Raw genomic sequence first — 22,446 nt, 5'->3', positions numbered from 1 at the left:
TGAGCTTCAAAGCTTGTCATGGAAATGGACACACTAAGCATTTGCATTCCATGTTTGATTCTGAGTCACAGAGTACAATCTTAATAAAACAAATATTATCAGCATCAGAATAAAACTTGCTGAAAAGAATTTAATTTACCGTATCCAGCAAGTTAAAAAATATGTAATGTCTGAAGCATGAATCTTCCCAAACTGTTCTGGAGAAGGAAAACTTTAACACTTTGGTGGAAGACCATTGGAGATGAAACAAGCCTTGGTTGGGAGATTTTTGTGAAGAATCTTGAGTACAGTACAGTACAGTATATTACATTATATTATTATTATACTGTACTGTACTATACTATACTATACTAAAGCTATTTTAATAAACAATATTCTAAATGATCTCAAATTAAAATGCTTGCTATTTTTTCTGCAGATATATCCAAGATGCTTTCCCTAGCTCTGTCTTCCTTCTTTTTCCCATTTTCTATTCTGCCTTTTCAGTCTTCAGAAAGAAACTGCTGTAGTTTTTGTCACCTGTTTATCACCACAGTTAAGAGGAGAATTTCACTTTTGAAATTTGGATATTTGTGGGCTAAGGGAATGTGTTTCATTACCATGAGACTTGTTAAATAGTCTTGCAAAGGAATGGTAAAAATATAAATAAGAAAAATAAATTATACTGGCAAATTCCACTAGGATTAGCAAATTCCACTAGGATTTTAGAGTGTAATAAACAATGATTGGTTATATAAAATATATATCATATAATAATATAATTAATAATAATATAATATAATATAATATAATATAATATAATTAATATAATATAATATAATAATATAATACAATACAATACAATACAATACAGTTCTTCAAATGCTATTTGAGATAATAGACATACTAATTTCCGTATTAGACTTCATTCCAAGCTGCATACTCCTATGACTATTAGTTGTGCTTGTTTTTAGTCCTTAAAAAAGTGTATTGAAGTTACTTAGTGTGCCCACTTCCTCTCTGTGTCTGTCTTGTCTGTCTACAGGCTTTCACCTGTACATGAGAAACTCCACCCCAGCCCTTTAATAATGGAGCCATTTGGTTATCTTTATTTAGGACTACAGAGAAATTATAGACACACCAATGGACTTAGCCACAGTAAAGGAAACATTAGAAGCTGAAAACTATGATACTCCAATGGAACTGTGGAAAGATGTCAAACTAATATTTAGCAACGCTAAAGCATATACCCCAAGCAAAAGGTCTAAGGTAATATTTTTATACTATTTCCTGCAATAACCAAATAAATATCATTAGCAGTTAGGCAAAGATTAGAGGGATAGGAAATGAAAGTCATTTTAGAAGATCATGGAAAGTATGAAATCAATCAAAACTCTGTTATGAGAACTTAAGGAACAATTGATAAATAATTTTACTTTAAAAACATATTTGGTTTAAAGGAGAATAAGCCACAAGACTTTATACAGTCTCTGAATGTGTAAGTAGCTTCTTTCAACAATGTGGCTAAATGTGTTTTAGTTAAAGTGTCTTGGATAAGTCTTGGGTTCAGCTTATCTGTGAGTGTATACAGTACTACTTTTTAAAGTATCCATATACCATATATACTTGTGAATAGGTTTATCTGTGGCTAAGGCTAAGCCAACCTTGATTTTTTTAACCAAAATACAATTAAAAACGTATTACCAACAGATAAGACACTTCTGAATAATAAAATATACAGTAATACAGTAGGTCAGCTTCTTAAAGATGGAACATTGGTAATGGTAATTTGGATAAAAAATCAATGGTTGGTTTTAAAATATATTTTAAAATATATGCATGGACTTATGTGTGAGTATATATGGTAATGTGCTCAGTTTGGTAACCAGTGCTATCACATGCATACTTCCTCTAAAAATGTCCTGTGATTAAATAGGTCATATAAAAGGTATTAGAAAATAACTATTTCAACAGAATGAATAGCAAGGAAAGAGGATATATGGAATTGATTGTAACATAGTAAAAACAATTGTAATTACATTCTACAGAAATCTATGAAGTTATGCTAATACAGAATATAAAATGGATGCTTGGTGGAAAGTAAAAGTGAAAAAGATTATGAATGAAGAAAAGAAGTTTAAAAGATAATTACCGCTGCAAAATTTTTTGAGAAAGATAAAATACTTCATATTTTAGTATGAATGTAGTCAAAGAGAACAGTTAAGTTAATTAATGTGGTAGAAATAAACCAAGCAGTTTGGAAATAAATTGTCAAATTAGATATAGAGAAATAAAAATGGAATTAAAAATAAAAGTGAAAATAATTTCATTATTTTTCTTATACATTTAATTTTTTGTTTACTGTTTTGTTACTCCTTTCTTTGATTTCTTACTGTTTAACTGAAAAAGAGTAGTGTGTTAGTTCATACTTTTAAAAATAAATTATTTATGAGTTGCATAACCTCCATAGTATATTAATTCAGTCTGCATTTCCTAATCTAGATATATAGTATGACACTGAGATTATCTGCACTATTTGAGGAAAAAATTAACAGAATTATCTCTGACTTTAAAACTGGGCAAAAGCACAATGAAAGAATATGGAGAAGTGAGAGATCCAGCAGGAAGTTGCAAAGTCTGAATAAATCTGTACAATACTCTGCCAATATATCGAGGTAAATTTTTCAATCTATATTACTTTTAGAATCATATTGGTACTAGATGATTTGGTCCGTATTTATTAACCCCAATTACTGACTGGAGTAAATTCTCTCTTTCCTTTAGTTTTGTTCTATTTTTTTAAATGTACTTTATCATAAACTATTTTCTGCTGCACAAATATTTTGTGATAAAATTATATCCATGGATACATTAATAATACTTCTATGGATACAGGAATGGATATTGAAGGAAAACCAGTCATAACAAAAACATAATTAAACAGATACCTGGTTGTGATCGTTGCTTACCTCCATGTTTGTTAATTGTTACTATTTTTTGTTTTCCATGGTGAATATAAGCATCAAATGGAAAGGACCATTTGATGGAAAGGCCCTCTAAAATAATTGAGTCCAACCTTCCCATTTCAAAATTAGCTAAAATTAAACTGGGCTGCTGCTTTACCATTTTTTCCTCACAGAAATTTTAGTAAACTGTAATATACCTCAAACAAGTTCCTTAATTATTAGTTAATTTTCCTTTTCTATTTGTTAGTCTTTAAATTCTAAAGTTTAAATTACAAACAATGAATACTTCTTTTAGGAATATTGTGTATTATGTTGCATCATTTTAATATGATTTTAATATTTATTAATATATAATAAAGTAATTACATCTTTCATTGAGTGTTTTATTTATTACAAGGAATCTTACCTGTTGTCCAAAGTGTAAGACAACATACATAGCACTTCCTCATCTATTTTTTCCTCCTCCTCCTTTATTGTTGGTGTGTCATAGAGATCATGAATGGCTCAAAATCACCTAGTAAGTTCCATAGATGAGTGAGAATGTAGAGTCAGTTTGGTCAAATGGTTAAGGCACCAGTCCTGAATCCAGGAGGACTATGAATTCCAGTCCCGCCTTAGGCATGAAAACCAGCTGGGTGACTTTGGGCCAGTCACCCTCTCCCAACTCAACCCACCTAACAGGGCTGTTGTTGTGCGGGAAAATAGGAGGAGAAGGAGTATTAGGTATGTTTGCAACCTTGAATTATTTATAAAAATAATGAAAGTGGGATATAAATAAATAAATAATGCTTGGGTACCCCCATTCTTCGCCCAAAGTCTTAACCAGTACAGCATAATTAAATACCAAGGCATTTAGAAAATAAATTACATTAATCAAATACATATTGTTTTCATTCTGTATGTTAAGAAACGCAAAACAGAAGCAGTGTAAATCTCAAACAGAAATTCATTCTGAGACAGAAAACTCTTCTAATCAAAATACATCAGGCAAAAAATTCTGTGTCACAAGCCATAAAGTGTATACTACTAGTTGTACTCGTAGTATTGCTGGAATATCTTCTGACTCTACCTCTGCATCGTATTTTGGATCAAATACACGGACCAGAAACACAGCAGTAGCACAGAGTTGTACATTATCAACAGGTAAATGAACTTGCTTTAAGACCCCTCTCCTCAGTTTTTATTAATATTGCTTTCTTCTCTGCTTGGCTTTATGATGAGAGTAAGGAATTGGTTAGACTCTTTCAAAGAGTTTTTTCTTTTAAAAATATTGATACTGAGAAAAAAAATTCTTTATGAATTTACAATTTTTAAAAGTGACGTTATTGATTTGGTAATGAAACATCGGCAAGAAAACAACCAAGCTCAGCACCAAGGACTCCAACAACATGGGGAAGAGTCTCCGGGTGACCTCATTGATAGCCAAGGACATGAAAGGACTATGGTGGGTTAGACGTCCCTACAAATGTTTTTGCAAGCGGGGGCAGCACTGCCATGTCATTCTAAATTCTTTAAAGCATCCCTTGTTTTCAAAGTTCTTTCTGCTTTTAAGTTATCTTTTTGAAATCATACTGGTCATGAAGTACCAGTTAACCTAGTAACAGTGTCCAGTTTTTAAACAAATATAACTCAATTCAGATTTAGTTTTGACCATCAGTCTTTGGGAATATCTGTCCTTCAGAACATTCCTCCCATGATTTTATGACATTTTTTTGAGAGAGCTAAGCAAGTGCCATGGTTGTTAAGTGAACTAATTGTTCACTATGGGCACAATTCTGCCAAAAACTGGAGGTAGATGTTGGTTTTCTACAAAATCATTGTAAAACACGGTCATGGGGCCACAGGAGAAGAACCATTAGAACATTGAATCCTTTGGCGTTTTACTTTCATTCTGGTAATTACATGTTTTCACTTTGGGCCATAAATATTACAATGGCGACCACAAGAAAAGCATCAAAAATAGGAGAAGGAAAGAGAGTTTACAGATCAGGGCATCATCAGATATTTTCTTCAATCCTTTTTAAAAAGTGCTTTAATTACAAGCTTAAAGATTTGTAACAAAACATGTTATTTTGTAAAATATATCTTAACAACTTAATAATGAACAACGATCCCATGATTTTCTAGTTAGCGTTACTTATTTTCAAAAGTACTTTTGTGAAAGGGAAAAAAACCAAGTCTTCTAAAATAATTGTTCCCTTAACTGTTTTTAAAATTTCTTAAATATAGACCTATTAAGTCTTTTCTTTTAAATTAAAATCTTCAAGATACGGTTTTTTTCTTCCTAATTCAAAAAAGGTGACTCGATGAATATCTTGATTTTTTTTTCCTGCTGGTCACAATATCTCTGCTAAGTTGTAAATTTATTAGATCCAAAAGTTGGGTTTTGCAAGTCCATCAAAGCTGGCCAATGATTTTGAGCATGATAGTAATAATTTGGCTCCCAAGCCACTCAACTCACAATCAACCATAAAAACTCAGTTACTGTAGACTCCTTACAAGGAGCTATTATCCAGAACATAGGCATGATCTTTCAATCTCATTTGTAGGGACATGTAACCTATCATAGTCCTTTCATAACCTGGATGCCATAACTTCTCCAGAAGTCATAATATCTTCTTGTGAATAATTATCTATGTGAATAATTATCCCTGATTTTAGAGAGATAAAGATGAAACTTCCAGGATCTCTTGGCATATCCTCCTAGCAATCTTTTGTAAAGTAATCACATGTCAAATAATCATGGAAGCATTTCTCATTTTCCAATGTTATTATTATCTTCCCATAAAATTTAATATTTTGCATTTATTTAGAATCCTATTATCTTTAAATTACGGGAAAATAAGCCAATATTCCAAATCGTCAAATCTACCAATTGTTAACAAAATGTAGGAAAAATGGTCACTTCTATTGGGGTTTAATGTTTGGTGTTTTTAAGACTTATAATTTTATTTTTAAAATATTACAACTTTATCAACATATTTTTATTCTGCTAAAGTTGATATACATGTCCTATGTTTTAAATTGCAGTACTTCTTTTTCCCCCCCATCATCGTATCATAAATATTTTGTAATAGTCTCACAATTTCTTTTTGTGTCTCCAATTCTTCCTGATGAGCCATCTTGCCTTATTTTAAAAAATCCAAGTAGTATGTCAATAATCTGTCACTGCTCCAGGGTCTATTCTTTTTGACTTCCCAAAGCCAGCAGATTACGTAGTCTTAGTGGACTATAGAAGGAACAGATCAGACATCCAGCCCTTGCTTATCATTGGAGAACGAGTGGAGCAAGTGGCCAGTTTTAAGTTTCTGGGTGTTACCATAAAAGAGGACCTGACTTGGGATGCTCACATGGTGCAGCACTGGTCAAAAGGCCCAGCAGAAATTATACTACTTGAGACTTCTCAGAAAACAATAACTGAATGAAAAACTGCTGGTTTCTACCACTGCATTATAGCGAGTATCTTAACTTACTGCACCTCTGTATGGTTTGCCAATTGCACAGTGGCAGATAGGAAAGCAGAGGGTTAATGTCATTGCCCAGATCATTGGTTGCCCTCTCCCCTCTTTGGAAGAGCTTTGTAGCTCTCGCTGCCTTAAGAAAGTTCAAAACATTCTCAAAGATCCATCTCATCCTGGGCACCCTTTTTTTGAACTATTGCCATTTGGCATACGGTACAGGATAATAAAGATAAGGACAAATAGGCTGAAAAACAGCTTCTATCCCAGGGAAGGAACTCTAATGAATTCTACTGTATAATGCAATATTAATGCAATATCAGGGGTTTTCAATTCATTGTATAGAATGTGAAGAATGTGTGTTTGTGTTTATTTTCATAGTCATATTTTTTTGAACACTGAAGATGGTATTTAATTTCATTGTATGAGGTGCAATGACAATAAACTAAACTAAACTTAATATTGTTCATCAGGAGATGCCATAATTAGAATTCCTTGTATCCCACAATTGATCAATAGGTTTTATTTATATAGTCTGGGGAAGTTTCAAAGTAGTTCTTTAAATCCACTTTTTAGTTTATCAAATAGTTCCAGTATTCAAAAGTCATTTCATTATTTATCCTCCAGGTTTTCCAAGGTTTGCATCTAGTCACCATAGAATAGATAAGTATGGAACAGTAAATAATGAAACCAAGCAGACCTCCAGATGTTATCTCCTCTCTTAGAAATTGTCCAAGGTCATTTCCTTTTTGGAGTATGGCTTAATACAAATCCATTCACCAGCAGGTGACACATCCCACTTAAAAATCCACATTAAAAGTTCACTTTTAAAAATTAACATTAAAAATCCAGTTTAAGTTTCTTCCTCATTAATTCAAGCAAAATATCCAATAAACAGTCAGGATTCCAGCACTTTGGAGTGCCTTTTCAAAGTCCTATCAATAATATTTATACATCCAATTTTCCTTTGTGCTAAAGTTTTATAGGGTATAATTTTCCTTTAATCCTCTTTGATTGCTGCTTAAAAAATATTCCAGAGTCACTTTCATGGATTAAATTTCTTTTGGGCAAATTTTTGACAAAAGTAAAATCACCTCATCCAGTTCCAATCACTGTCCACTCTCACTGCTCCAGCACATTCTTAAGTTGCTTCAGCTGCCCCAGCTTTGCGGCGGCCATGTTGGTCGCCTCGCCTCCATCTTCAGTAAAGAGGGAAGAAATCCTGGGTCTAGCCGGAGAGCCGCTGCTCTCCACAACCAGCAGGGTGCCCCTCCTTATCAGTCACCCCTACAGAGTGACTTTAGCACCCAGGGGCACTTCTGACGAAGAGGATTCGGCATGGGGATATGGAGACCACTCCCCTGTGCCGATCATGCTGCAACATCAACTGGAAGTCTCCTACATTGCAATACTTCTATTTTGAGTCCTAATTTATCACCCCTGTGTTTCATATGTAAGTAATTAAAAAGCAAATAAGTTCCAAGTGTTTCTAAAATGGGATCTAGTTAACTTAAGAATCTTTTAAATCTATAGTTAACATTGATTATTGAAGTTTGAGGGATGTTAACATTAGATTTTACAAAGCTCATTTATGTAGCAATTGTTCTTAAACAGTTGGATTTTGTTGTGGCAGTATTTGATATATTTTTTGTTCTTATTCTATATTGTTTTAAACCTTTTCTGGTGAGCTCCCAAAACTTTATACAGCACATAATAAAGTACTGGTGGCTATTCTGTTGACATAATACATTAAGATCTAGCTATACAAAATTATGCAGACTGTCTGCAACTTCTTGTTATTATGTTATGAGATAAATATTTAAAATTCTGATTAGCTTTATATCATTTAATTATTCCAGAAAGTGAGTTAGAACATTCATCAACTGCTTCATCTTTGAGTAGTTCAGAGGAGAGCAAAGAGAGTTCTACAGCTCTGTTATCTCCAGTGCTATATAATGGAACTTCTGGCGAAAAACAAAGTATCTTCAGGATTACTAGAAGTAAAGTATATCAGCAAAAACAAATAGGTAAGTATATATTTATATATTAAAATATATGCCATGTCTCTAAGTCCTGAGCAACTTAATGACAATCAAAATTGTTAAAAAATATAATAAACACAACATGAAAACATTGTTACAAGATTTTATTCATTTGAATTATATGGCTACCAATGCATAAAAATGAATCTTGGCAGCTTAGAAATTATTAAAGAGTAAAAAACAATCATCAACAAAAACAAAATAAATGCCATTCACAACATATTCCATTTTTTCCATTTGGATGGGCTCATCCAATACTCTAGCACAATGCATGGGGGGGAAAGCAGGTTTCCAGGACACTTCTGATGGTTAGTAGGGACAGGGTTTGAAGTGGTTGCAGTAGTAGTAGTGCTGCATTCTGGACCAGTTGCAGCTTCTGAGTGATTTTCAGGGGCAGCCTTAGGTAGAACATATTATAGTAGCCCAAATGGGAGGTGGTTTACTAAGAGAATGTCAAAAATGTTAAGAGATTGCATTAAATAATGGAAAAAGCCCAAGAATAATGGAATTCCATAATTCCTGTTCCAAAAGCCTCTGAAATATTGTTGTATATCTTTTTTTTTTCAAAATGCCCCATCTAGGATAAAATGGGATAATTACATAAAAGTACATCTTAATGAAATCTTGTATTTGTGGGCATAAAGGCATTTTGATGCCCATGCAATGGCACCATGTGTTGTAATGGCACCACCCATTATTTGATGCCCATGTAATGTGAGATATGTATTATTAAAGGAAAATTCCTGATGGTAAATTGGACTTAAGACAGTTAGTTAATAAGGTAATTATTTTCAATTAGCACCTGAAAATTAAATAGAGGTCTATTAATAAAACATGCACACATGCTTATCACACTATTCCTTTATAAGTAATAATAAGTTCTACCTTGTTTCCCTGAAAATAAGACCTATCCCAAAAATAAGCCCTAGCATGTTTTTACGAGTGTGCCTAATATAAGCCATACATCCCAAAATAAGCCCTACTTAAGAGTCTGCACAGCTATTGCTGTAATATGTGAGAACTTGTTTCTATTTTTTAAATTTTGAATAAAATTTATTTTTAAAAAAGAGTCTGCACAGCTGGCTGCCACAAGGCGAGGCAGGGGGAGTAGAGCTGCCCCACGCACCCCATACCAGTTTACTTCAGGGCCCACGCCCGATACCTGCCTCGCCTCATGGCCATGGCACCGGTGTGTGGCTTGGCCTCCTGCTCTGTTGCAGCCACAAACAAGCAGAATTGGGCCGGCAGCCACACGGAGCGGGGGAATGGGCTGCTGGAGCCACGTGGCACTGCAAGACGAGGCAGGTGTCAGGGCGTGAATGGCCTGACTGGGGAGCCCTGAGATAAGCTAATGCAGGGTGCATGGGGCAATCCATCCCCCCGGTCTCATGATGGCAGCACTGGCATCCCACATAGCGTCCTGCCCCGCCGCAAGCAAGCAAAAGGAAGTGGGCCTTCAGTACATTGGGGGAAGGGGAGACACCCCTGCAAATAAGCCCTAGTGCTTATTTTGGGACCCAAAAGAAAATAAGGTCCTGTCTTATTTTCGGGGAAACATGGTAGCTTTGCAACCCATGCTTGCTTTCACCATATCAATGCATTTTATTCATTTTACCCTTTAGTCTTTAAAGCTTTTCACCTCTTTGGGGGATTTCATCAACTGCCTCTAAGGACAACTTTCTCAGTCTCTTTTTTTCTCTTAGCCCACTCATCCCTTATGTATTTAAATAATTTTAAAAATTTGAAATCTTTATCTGCATATATTCAGTCAGTAAAATGTAACTGTGGAAAATACTCCTCCAAATGGCTTATAAAAGATGAAAAAACATATACCTATATTTACTTTAAAAAGGCCAGAACCTCAATGCTTTGCATAACTTAAGAGTTTAGTAATAGACAAAATTATTTTTTAGAATGTTTATTAGAAGTACGTATATGTGTGTGTGTGTGTTCATTCATTTATAGGTCCAGCTTCACAAGAGAATGCAGATAGCCAAAGGACTACAAGGAAAAGAATATGGGAAAGAAAAACTGATAATTCAAATGAGCATTGTGAAACTTTGAGCAATAGATTTGGTAGATATAGAAAAATACCACGCAGAAGTGCTACTGTGGCAGCTAATAAACTAAGAATGATGAGTGATGTGGAAGAAGAATTCTTCAGCTCAGAAAGTGGTGGTACCAGAAGCAAAAACAGAAAACTACCTCATCGCAATGCTTCTGCTGCAGCCAGAAAGTTACTGTTAAAAGATTCTGAAGAGGATAGTTCCATGCATTCTGAAAGTGACAAAGAATTGGAAGAACATTCTGACAGAAAAAAAGTTTCTAAAACTGAATATTTTACTGTTAAAAAAGGGCACAGTAGTGGATCTGAAAGTGGTAATTCAAATTCTGAGAGTGGGATGAAAAAAACACCAAAAAGGTACCCTGTTAAAGATTGTAAAAAACCATTGAGAACTGCTTGCCATGTATCTCCCAAAATGAAACACAGCCCAAAATGTTCAGAAGATGACTCCAAAAACCATATATCAGATGATGAGAGCATTCAGAAAACAGTTCATCGGTTGTCATCTTCATACAAAATGAATGCCAACAGCAGCTCTGAGACAGATTCCGAGCAAGAATATAAAGTTTTACCAAGACATACTTTTACAAGGGCATCATTTCGCTTCAGGAAAGCTAAAATATTGAGTGATTCAGAAGGAGTGCAGTCAGGAAGGGATGATGAGACCCCTTCTTCAAAGATCAGAATCTTTTCTGAAACTACAAAACTTGGCCAAAATGACTCATCTAATTTAGAATCTGGAACTGATAGCAGCCACTCAAGAAAAAGTCAGGAAAGGAAAGGCATCAGAAAAGGTGATGTATTTAAAGGGTGCAATGTTATGCATGCTCCATATTTTTCTTTTAGTGTCATTCTGGATCTGCTGATTTATGTGCAATTTATCCATCTTAATTCATCTTAGTAATACAGCCTTAGTCACATCAAACAAATACTTGTAATATATTGTTTGAGAGGTACATATTCTTTTTTAAAAAAGATAAGCAGTCGAAGTTATTGATGCAGGGTTAGGGTTAGCCTAATTATGACTTTATCCCTCACTTTTTCACCCCATAAAAGGAAGGAAGAGAATGATCCTTTTGTACTCCAGTAACGTGCTTACAGCCCAATCTCTTCAATTACTTCTTTTTCTACATGAGTTACATCGACTTTGCCACGGCCTAATTTGAAGGGAGGCTTGAAGGTAGCAGGAAAATTAAATGTGTATTGAGCATCACAAATGGGAAAGTTGGTGTAATCCTGTGTAGCGCAGTAAGTAATCAAGGAGATTAAGCTGAGAGCAAGTTACTGGAATATACACTGCTCAAAAAAATAAAGGGAACACAAAAATAAGACATCCTAGATCTGAATGAATGAAATATTCTTATTAAATACTTTGTTCATTACATAGTTGAATGTGCTGACAACAAAATCACACAAAAATTATCAATGGAAATCAAATTTAGCAACCCATGGAGGTCTGGATTTGGAGTTACCCTCAAAATTAAAGTGGAAAAAAACACTACAGGCTGATCCAACTTTGATGTAATGTCCTTAAAACAAGTCAAAATGAGGCTCAGTAGTGTGTGTGGCCTCCACGTACCTGTATGACCTCCCTACAACGCCTGGGCATGTTCCTGATGAGGTGGCGGATGGTCTCCTGAGGGATCTCCTCCTACACCTGGACTAAAGCATCCCCCCAACTCCTGGACAGTCTGTGGTGCAACGTGGCGTTGGTGGATGGAGCGAGACATGATATCCCAGATGTGCTCAATTGGATTCAAGTCTGGGGAACGGGCAGGCCAGTCCATAGCATCAATGCCTTCGTCTTGCAGGAACTGCTGACACACCTCATCCAGCCACATGAGGTCTAGCATTGTCGTGCATTAGGAGGAACCCAGGACCAACCGCACCAGCATATGGTCTCACAAGGGGTCTGAGGATCTCATCTTGGTACCTAATGGCAGTCAGGATACCTCTGGCAAGCACATGGAGGACTGTGCAGCCCCCTAAAGAAATGCCACCCCACACCACTACTGACCCACTGCCAAACAGGTCATGCTGGAGGATGTTGCAGGCAGCAGAACATTCTCCACAGTGTCTCCAGACCCTGTCACGTCTGTCACGTGCTCAGTGTGAACCTGCTTTCATCTGTGAAGAGCACAGGGCGCCAGTGGCGAATTTGCCAATCTTGCTGTTCTCTGGCAAATGCCAAACGTCCTGCACAACCCCCACCTGTGGACGTCGGGCCCTCATACCACCCTCATGGAGTCTGTTTCTGACTGTTTGAGCAGCCACATGCACATTTGTGGCCCGCTGGAGGTTATTTTGCAGGGCTCTGGCAGTGCTCTTCCTGTCCCTCCTTGCACAAAGGCGGAGGTAGCAGTCCTGATGCTGGGTTGTTGCCCTGCTACGGCCTCCTCCACATCTCCTGATGTACTGGCCTGTCTCCTGGTAGCGCCTCCATGCTCTGGACACTACACTGACAGACACAACAAACCACAGCTCGTATTGATGTGCCATCCTGGATGAGCTGCACTACTTGAGCCACTTGTGTGGGTTGTAGACTCTGTCTCATACTACCACTAGAGTGAAAGCACCACCAGCATTCAAAAGTGACCAAACCATCAGCCAGAAAGCATAGGAACTGAGAAGTGGTCTGTGGTCACCACCTGCAGAACCACTCCTTTATTGGAGATGTCTTGCTAACTGCCTATGCTTTCCACCTGTTGTCTATTCCATTTGCACAACAGCATGTGAAATTGATTGTCAATCAGTGTTGCTACCTAAGTGGACAGTTTGATTTCACAGAAGTGTGATTGACTTGGAGTTACATTGGGTTGTTTAAGTGTTCCCTTTATTTTTTTGAGCAGTGTAGAAATAAAGCTAAGAAATTGGGCTCAGTAGCAATAGACATGGTACATGTTAAGTACAGTGGAATTTTGGGTCACGAACGCTTCTGACCACAACGAAATTAGGTGAAGACCAAAAATTTCGGAAAATGTTTGCATCTGGTCGTGAATACATCTTCGGGTGGCAACCAAACAGTCATGTCGATTTTCCCTGCCGCGGCGATTTCCCTGCCACACCATTTTTTTTGGTCCGCGCATGCGCAATCAGTCTTGCTTCCGGTCATGACCAAATTGGATTGAGACCAAAGTCCTGGAACAGATTATGGTCGTGACTGGAAAATTGGTTAGAAAACCAATTCTGCAAGAAATAGAATTGACAGGGTAAGCTGAAAGCTCCATCTCCCTTATATCCATTACTTTTATTCAGGCTTCCATGGTTTTTCTTCCTATGAATCTCATTGGCAGCCATGTTTTGATACTGCGCTGAGCATTTCTTCAAATTGCAGTGCTCAAAACCTCAACCTTGATTGTCTACTAAATCTAGTATTTAGTGGTCTGACATATTGAAATGTCATTATACATCTTGTTAGCTTTTGCAGTCAGTTCATGAAACTTTCTGATGTTCATAATAATGATGAGTAAATTTTACCTTAACTTCAAGGATGTCTACTTACCTTTATTATCTTCAACTAGGTTATCTACAGTTGTTAATAAATTGTTTATTTCAACAGTTTTTGTGAGTTTTTAATGCTTCTATATTGTGTATTTTAATGTAATTATTTTGTGTGCCTTTATAGATTCTGTTGCCAAAGCAAATGGGCTCCGCAAATCTACCAGAAAAAGACCATTCCAAAGCGATTGTCAGATAGGAGCTTGTAAATCAGAATACATCTATGGAGAATTGCCCCTTAGAAGCGATGCTGTGACTGTTAATAATTTAAGTCTTGTGAGTGATGAGGAAGATTTTGCCAATTCAGAAACTACTAGAACCTACAGTGACAATAATAGAAAACTGAACTATGACAGTATTGTTTCTGCAAATAGAAAGCAATTAGATAGCTCAGCAGATGGAAGCCAACAGTCTGGTAAAGCAAAAAGGAAACAGTACTGTAGAAGAAAGTGTATTCAGTCTTCTACAGCTGCCAGGATATATGGTAGTGACTCTGAACACAGTTCATATTCTGAAGGTGCTGAAAGAAAAAAAATGCACATTAAAAAAGCCCTTAGGCACAAGCTTAGAACTGCATATGATAAAAGTATAAATTCCAAACTAGACAAAAGTCTAAAAAGCCAACCCCCAAAGCATAGAAGTCCTGATAAACATCCTGTATTTACACATAATACTGTAGTCACTTCTGAATCTGAGGCAGATTCTGAATTAGACCAATATAGTGACAATATTAAAGAGGAGCACATGTTTCAGAAGACTGCAGACTCTTCAGGAAAATCAAAAAATAAATCTGAAATACAGCATAAAGGAAATGGAACAGATTCTCTGTCAAATAGCAAGGAATCTTCAAAAAACTCGAAATCTAAAGCCAGAGTAGATTCCAGTTGTCCTTCTGATTTGGAAATCAAATCTTACAATGCTAGCAACTACAGCGATGTCAAAACACAACCCAAGAAAAAGAAAGAAAAAATAGATGACATTAAGAAAGGTAATTTTTATAATACTCAAATCTTTTCTTTGATAATATTCAAAGTTATGTTTGTTATGTATAAATTATAATGTATATTATATTTATGTGAAATAAATATAGTATTCCTTACATTAAGGATTGCATTCAAGGGATGCATAATTTATTTGTTTTTTGAAAACGCAATTTTACCTACAAATTAGAAGACTGCAGTGTTTTGGGTTCAGATTTCTTGATATTTTACAATATCCTTTTTCGTCTAGAAATTATTAAATATTGTTTAATATGTAACTGTTTTGCTTTAGATAGTTGATATTCTTTAAATTTTTACTTTCCCTTCAATATGTTACTGCTTTTGTATGTTGGGGTTTGTGCTTCTTTTAATTTTTGTGTTTGTTAAAATTAAATTCGTTGGCTGCCCAACTCCAGTGGATTTACAGGAATTCCTCTACTTATGATTACAAATTGAGCCCAAAATTTCCATTGCTAAGCAAGACAGTTATTTAAGTGAGCTTTGTCCCATTTTTATAATCGGGTTAAATTAGTGTCATGCCCCTGGTGGACACTGACTCTGAGGGAGAGGAGGAACAGGGAGTGGAATGTGGCTCTGGAGGTTGTGGAGGAGGCTGGGGAAGGGCAGAGGCTGGCTGAGCAGTCAGAGGAGGACCCAGGCCCATCCCCTATCCATCCTAGAGCACGCAGGGAGGAGAGGATAAGGGAGAGACGTGGTCTCCTCGGGAGGAGAGGGCCTTGATCCTCTTCATGGGCTGCAGGTGTGAGAATTGAATAAGAGTTTGGACATACGTACTGGCAAATGCTGGAAACAAAGCGTGTTTTATTTTGGTCTGAAGTTATCTTGGTTGGCGTCCTTCCAACAAACAAAAGTATTTGGTAAATACTTCTCTTGTTCCATTGTGGAGATTTCGTCATTGTAGTTTGTTTGGTTTTTTATTTCACCTCTATCTGCTCGTTAAATTCGGACTGTATTGCTTTCTTTTGAAGACTATTTTTGAGTACATTTTATCTCCAACTGAGTATTATTGAACAGTGGGGCCAAATTGGAGGCATTAAAGGACATTTATTTACATTTTGGATTTTGTTACATTTGTGTTACACTCTGGGTCATCACAGTTAGTAACATAACCATGTTACTATAACCATAACTATTATTAAGTAAATCGGGCTTTTCATTGATTTTGCTTGTCAAAAGGTAATCACATGACCCTGGGACACTGCAACAGTCATAAATACATGCTGGTTGTCAAGTGTCTGAATTTTGGGAGTGCTACAACGGTCATAAGCCACTTTTTTAGTATCATTGCATTTCAAACAGTTAATGAATGAGTGCTTCTAAGTCGGGCTACTTGTATTTATTTAAAATAAATGAACATTTGCAAAAAAAGTAAGAGCTTATCAAAAAAGACAGTAGTTAAGGATTGTACAATACAAAATGAACATATGATTTTCATATACAAAGCTATGAAATAGGAAGAGCAAAAAATTGCAAACTAAACTGAGGAAAATTTAAAGAAAATGTTTTTATATTAACATTACTGATGAGTACCTGCAGTTCCAAAAATCACTTAGAACAGGGCTGTCAAACTCCTGGGCCACGGGCCAGATGCATCACATGCTTGCCACACCCAATTTAGTGAAGGGGGGAAAAGTCCCGATACATCACGTGATGCCACCCTGACGACATGAGTTTGACACCTCTGACGTAGAAGATTAGCACCAAAAATATCTAAATGATAGTTGAATTTGAGAACTTGATTGTAATTTTCAAAATAGTACAGCATGTTTTCACAGTGAAGGGAGAGGCCAAGCAAAGCTGTTAGGCAGAGTACACAACCAAATGTATAACAATTTGGACTAATTATGATTAAAGTATTATATCATTTGTCTTAACTTGTTTGTTTTAGAAATAACAATATTTAATCTATAAATTCTTTTTTCTACAGAATCAGCTTCACAGTTACTGAACCAAAGTCCAACAGTACTCAGGAACAGAAATACTTACAAAAATTGCACAGAGTTGAATAACATGAATATTAAAACTCTTAATGGAAAGAAAATTCCACGTCGAAGTGCTGCTGTGGCTGCAAGCAAAATAAAACTTATTAGTGATGCAAAGGAAGAATTCTCAAGCTCAGAAGTTGGATATTGTAGAAAAAAGAACAGAACACTTCCATTCCGCAGTGCCTCTGTTACAGCTAGAAAAGTACTGGATGATTTACCTTCACTGTCAGACAGTGGAGCAGAACTGAAAGAAGGTAAGATAAAGGGGAGAAATAATCAGACTTGTTCTTACTCAACTAGGCAATCTAGTAAAGCACTAAAAGCAAGATATTTAGATGCCGAAGAAGAAAATGTGAAGAGAGGAAGAGAGAAGATCAGTCATAGTAATGGCTCAAGACAACATCCTATCAAATCTGTATGTAAAAAAAGTACAATAAAACATTTTGATGAATCTTCCAGCAGCATTACTTCTGAGGAACAAAAAAGTTCAAGTCAAGATACTGTAACAAGTGACTCTGCTGCAGACACTGAACTGGAAAAGGAATATCATTTTACAAATGTGAGGAACACCAGGCACAATGGAGAAAGGGAGAAAATGGGACAAAATATTTCTTTGTTGAAGAATAGACAATTAGGCATTCCAGAGAGCTCAAAATCTGAACCTGATAGAAGTTCCCATTTTTCTTCTGATTCAGAAACTCAAACAGAATCCAAACCCATCAATAAAAGTAGAGGCATAAAAATAACTAAAAATAAGAGGAAAGCCACGCCAGCAAATAAAAATGGCTTTTCTGAATCTTCCAGGATACCTCAGAGAAGGAAACGGCCAAAAGCGAATGAAGAGAATGATTCTGACGAATTGCATTACATAAAATACAAAAGAATAAATCGACGCTCCAAAATCAGAACTAGAAATAGGGGCAGGCAAACTGTAAGGTATGCAGATGATGAAGAGGATTGTGAAACATGAAGATCTAGCCCACTTTCCTTTTATTAGTGATACCACAGTTCGCTGGAACTTCTCTTCCTCTAATTCAGGGAATATATTTATATTTTTCTATGAAAAAGTTAAATGTGGAAGCTCTGTTTTGACAATATGACTTGCACTTGCCTATCTGTGCACATATGCCAAAATGTGCCTCATTATGAAGGCAGAACTGTTGTCTTTACTAATATTTTGTTAGTGTAGTAAGTGACGAGAGGGGATAAACATTAGATAACAGTTATAATGCTGTTTGATTAAATAGTATGGTGCTGCAGATTGAGACTACCTATGTCATACTACATTAGTGTGTTCAGAACCAGATGAATTTGACTACCATGGTGTTTAATATTTAATTGGTCAGTAATGAATAGAATTATCTAGTATATATTGTAAACAAATCTTAATAGTTACTAATTTTAAAGATCAAAAATGTGAAAAGTGGCTACCAAATATTATAGCAACTTGTAAAAATGAGTAGTGCTATTGATTTGAGGAAAAACAGCTTGAACAAATAGATAATAAAAATGCTTATTGATTTTATAAATACGTGGATTAAAATTTGTTGTCATATCCCTTTTAATATATGGCATCCATGCTGTAAATTTAAGATCATTAGGATACAGGTGTTTACTTTTTTTGTGAAAATTTGTGTTTTGTGCTTTTTCTTTAAAATGATTAAAGCTTCTGTTCTGTAGAATACTATATTTAGGGTGTTATTGGTAAAGTTTAATATTTACTTTAGTTCTTCAAATTTTATTATTGATAATTCAGTGCAACTGAACCACTCCACCGCTTGATTTAATTAAATAAAGCACCTTCATGTTGGTGGTGTTTAAGTTGGCATTGTTGAAATAATATAATTACATTTCATGTAGCATATGAAAAATGGGAAGTACATGCTGCTATGTAAGCATATACATGAGATGTTAGTGACTTCCTTTACAAAAGTACTATTAACAACTTTCTTTCCATAGAATAGCATGGTCTTTAAGCCACCTCTTTCTGAGGATGTTCTTGTTGTTCATAGAACACCAGTTTTATTTTTCTCTTTGGGCCTCCACAAATTTTATTTTGAGAACAATTTATTCAGGGTTATTTATATATATTTTGTTCCTTTTCCTTTTGTTTTACTGCTATTTTTATGAAACAAAACCCTGAATGTTGGTTTTGTCTTCCACTTTTTTGATTTCTCAAAATAAAATTATCCAGATAAGATGGTTGTCTACAAATTCTAGTATTCAGAATTCTTTATTTTTGTATGTTAAGTTTAAAATGTGCTTTAGAGAAAAATTGCACATTTCTGAATTTAAAGTGAAGATGAATGTAATAGATTTTATTTAGGAATTTTTAAAAGTGTAATTTTGTTTCTGAAGTAACAAATGATAAAGAGAAATCCCAAAGTTCAGTAATTTATCTGAAGTGCACTGCTCATAAAATGCACTTTCGTTTGCAATTTTGAAATAATCTTGAATTTTAACTGTTTGTGTTCTATATATATTATAGAAAACTAATACAACATTAAATAGTTTCACCCAAAACATTTAAGGTATTAGAATGAATGAATTTTCCCAGTGACATACAATAAATGGAATGTTCTCAAATGACATTATTGTAGTAATGGCTGCAAATTACCTTGAAAAATCAAAGGAGTAGAAGTTCTTTTGTTTCAACTGCTGTTTGCGAACATTAGAAGACAAATCCATGTTGTGGTAACTTTAATGGAATACTAGGTTTGGTTGAATAGTTTCTTTTCACGCCTGCTGTCAGGTTTTTGGAAGTTAACATGTCCTGCACTGCCTGGGTGTAGCCAACTGTGAGACACATAATTCATTGTCACCCTAGACCCTGATTTCTCACCTCCACCCCACCCCCTGGGTGTATCATAATTCATATTCTCCAATGAGACACATCCATAGCCAAGAGTCATCAATCATGTTCAGTTAGAATTGTGCACAGTAGAAACTTCAGTCACCTATCTTTGAAAGCTATTTATGGAAGGCACTTTCAATTTCCAAGCTGCCGCACTGCTCTTTCAAACCCCTTTCCCCCGCCCCTTTCTGTTGGCAATTCTAAAAAGACCATAGAAATATTTTATGAGTTTTTACCTTACATATTACTTTTATGGGCAAAAAGGAAAAAAGATTATTATTTTTGATGTTCACATTTTTAAAGTTTTTTTTTAAACACTATCCATACTTTATCTAAGTAATGCTAAAAAAACAACAACCAACTCTTGGTTGGAAGAAGGCAATTATTTAAGCCTTAGATTAAAAGAGTGAGCTTCCAATGGGAATTTTTGAGTTCTTAGTATACCTGGAAAGCATAAGATTACAGATAGCTATTTTGCAAAAATAACACATAGCAATTAGTTGCTCTACCATTGTGTCTCCCCCACCCGATGTATAATTTATAAAAAGAACAAAATTGGTGGGAAAGGGGGGGAAATGGCAGATGGTTATGTGCAGCAGAAGGTGAGTTGCAAATGTGCAAAGCGCGCACTCACACCAAACTGGTAGGAAAAAGTTTTGAAACCCACCACTGATTTACTTACCTACTTAATTTGTACACAGCTTGATTCAGCAACTCTGCACAGTTCACAGATTAAAAACATAGAAAAATAGCAGTAAAACAAAAGGAAAAGGAACAAAATAAGTCAACGCTGAGCAACAACAACAACACGCTGTTCAGTTATTCTAGCCAAAGACCTATATAAAGAGCCAGGACTTCAACTGAGTTTGTCCAAATTTTGTTCTTAAGTTCCAAAGGGCTGACCCTTCTCTATTTTCATCAGAGGCAGGACTGAGATACATGGCTGAGATACAATATGATACAATATTGTATAATACAATACTGAGATACAATATGCATTGTGAGTGGATTGCAATCCAAAATACAGTGGCAAACAAACTATAGAAAAAATACACCACTTTTTGAAAAAAAAGACTAGGAAATAAAGCACTGTCCTGTCTTCTGGGAGCACTGAAAGGGATACAATCATGTTGATATTACTACATGCTACTACACAGAACATGGAAACAACACATAAATTAACAGGTCCTGTTCCAGGTTTGGTCTGATAGATAACTGCATTTGGGCACAAATATCTAGTAGTGGGCCAGCTCCAAGAATAATTGCATCTTTTCTTTATAGGCTTCCAATGTGGCATGATCCTATGGCCGAAGCAATGTCCCATATGACCTACCTGATAAGGCCAATTTTGCATTTCTTGGCTTAATACACCTGTGTCTTTGTAAATCTCTATGTAAACCATTTATCAAGCTTTAGAAAATTCCAGTATTCTTTTTTTTTTTTTTGTCTATGTTTTATTTGCAATTTTTCTTTAACAATCAAGATAATTTGTGGACAGTGTAATGACTGGGTCAATACATTTTTTACACAGTGCTGACAATAATAATATAATTACTTACATACTTTTTATCTTCTGACTTCTAACCTTAATATACTCATTATAATTTATATATCGATACATATACTATTTTCCCAATTTGTACCCCCCCCCACTTGTTGAGGTTCTTCCTATTCACCTCTTTAAACAATACTATTCTCTATAATACTATATTTAAACATCAATTACATTTCTTCATACAATGTGTTTGTTGACCCCTGTTAAATCATCAATATTTTAGTATTTAAAATATTACTCAAAGTCTACCATGTTTCCAAAATCTCCATTTTCTATAAACACCAATGAAACCATTTATTAATAAAACTCAATTGCTCCTGGGATTATATCTCTGAGTTGTCTGAATTTGTAATCCTAAAAACTATGAGTTCCAATATATTTTTTGTCCATTGTTAATCATGATAGTACATTTAGGTATGCCTAATCAGTCTTCCACCTCCTAATCTGTTTAATATCCGTCTGAAGAGGGACACAGTTATTTTGAAACAGTTTTATGTTTGTATTTGTCAGCATAACTCCTAAGTATTTCACCTTTTTCTCAACCCTAAACCCCAACTTTTTATTCAATATATCAATTATCCTGAGAAGACATATTCTTAATCAACATTGTTGTTTTCTGTTTGTTTATTTTGAAACCTGCCAAAGCCCCAGACTCATTCAGTTTCCTCATCAAATATTCTATATTATTTTTTGGATCCTGTAGAAATATAACCAGTTCATCAGTGAAGGCTCTCTATAAACTTCTTAATATTTATACCCCTTATTTTGTCATCTTGTCTGATATCTTTATTCAAAACTTCCAAAACCAAAATAAACAGCAGAGGGCATCCTTCTCTTGTACCCTTTTGAATTTCACATGAATTAGTTAAATCACTATAACAATTCTTGCATTCTGTGATGTGTAGATCGGTTTAACTCCTTGGATAAAATTCATTCCATGGTCCATTTCTTCCAGCACCTTAAACATAAAGCCCCAATTCAGGTTGTCAAAGGCCTTCTCTGCATCTAAAAAAATTAAGGCAGCCTGTTTTCCATTATGTTAT

At 35.3% G+C, this 22,446-nt stretch overlaps 1 protein-coding gene across 1 annotated transcript in view; it reads left to right on the top strand.

Moving 5' to 3' along the window:
• Window positions 1–19,585, top strand: part of BRWD1 (bromodomain and WD repeat domain containing 1) — an 88,349-nt gene extending 68,764 nt beyond the window's left edge. The window contains exons 36-42 of the mRNA XM_026664250.2: window positions 1,096–1,248; window positions 2,482–2,654; window positions 3,853–4,088; window positions 8,263–8,430; window positions 10,411–11,304; window positions 14,136–14,996; window positions 16,937–19,585. Of these exons, the coding sequence (XP_026520035.1) occupies window positions 1,096–1,248; window positions 2,482–2,654; window positions 3,853–4,088; window positions 8,263–8,430; window positions 10,411–11,304; window positions 14,136–14,996; window positions 16,937–17,964 (3,513 nt within the window). The 3' untranslated portion in view covers window positions 17,965–19,585. The remainder of the gene's footprint in view (window positions 1–1,095; window positions 1,249–2,481; window positions 2,655–3,852; window positions 4,089–8,262; window positions 8,431–10,410; window positions 11,305–14,135; window positions 14,997–16,936) is intronic.
• Window positions 19,586–22,446: the final 2,861 nt, after the last annotated feature.

Source organism: Notechis scutatus, chromosome 5, assembly GCF_049901735.1.
Source record: "Notechis scutatus isolate UNSWTSFEM ecotype Mainland chromosome 5, rNotScu1.2, whole genome shotgun sequence".
Classification (NCBI taxonomy): domain Eukaryota; kingdom Metazoa; phylum Chordata; class Lepidosauria; order Squamata; family Elapidae; genus Notechis; species Notechis scutatus.
The sequence above is the reverse complement of the archived record's forward strand: the minus strand, read 5'-3'. Positions and strand labels throughout refer to the sequence as shown.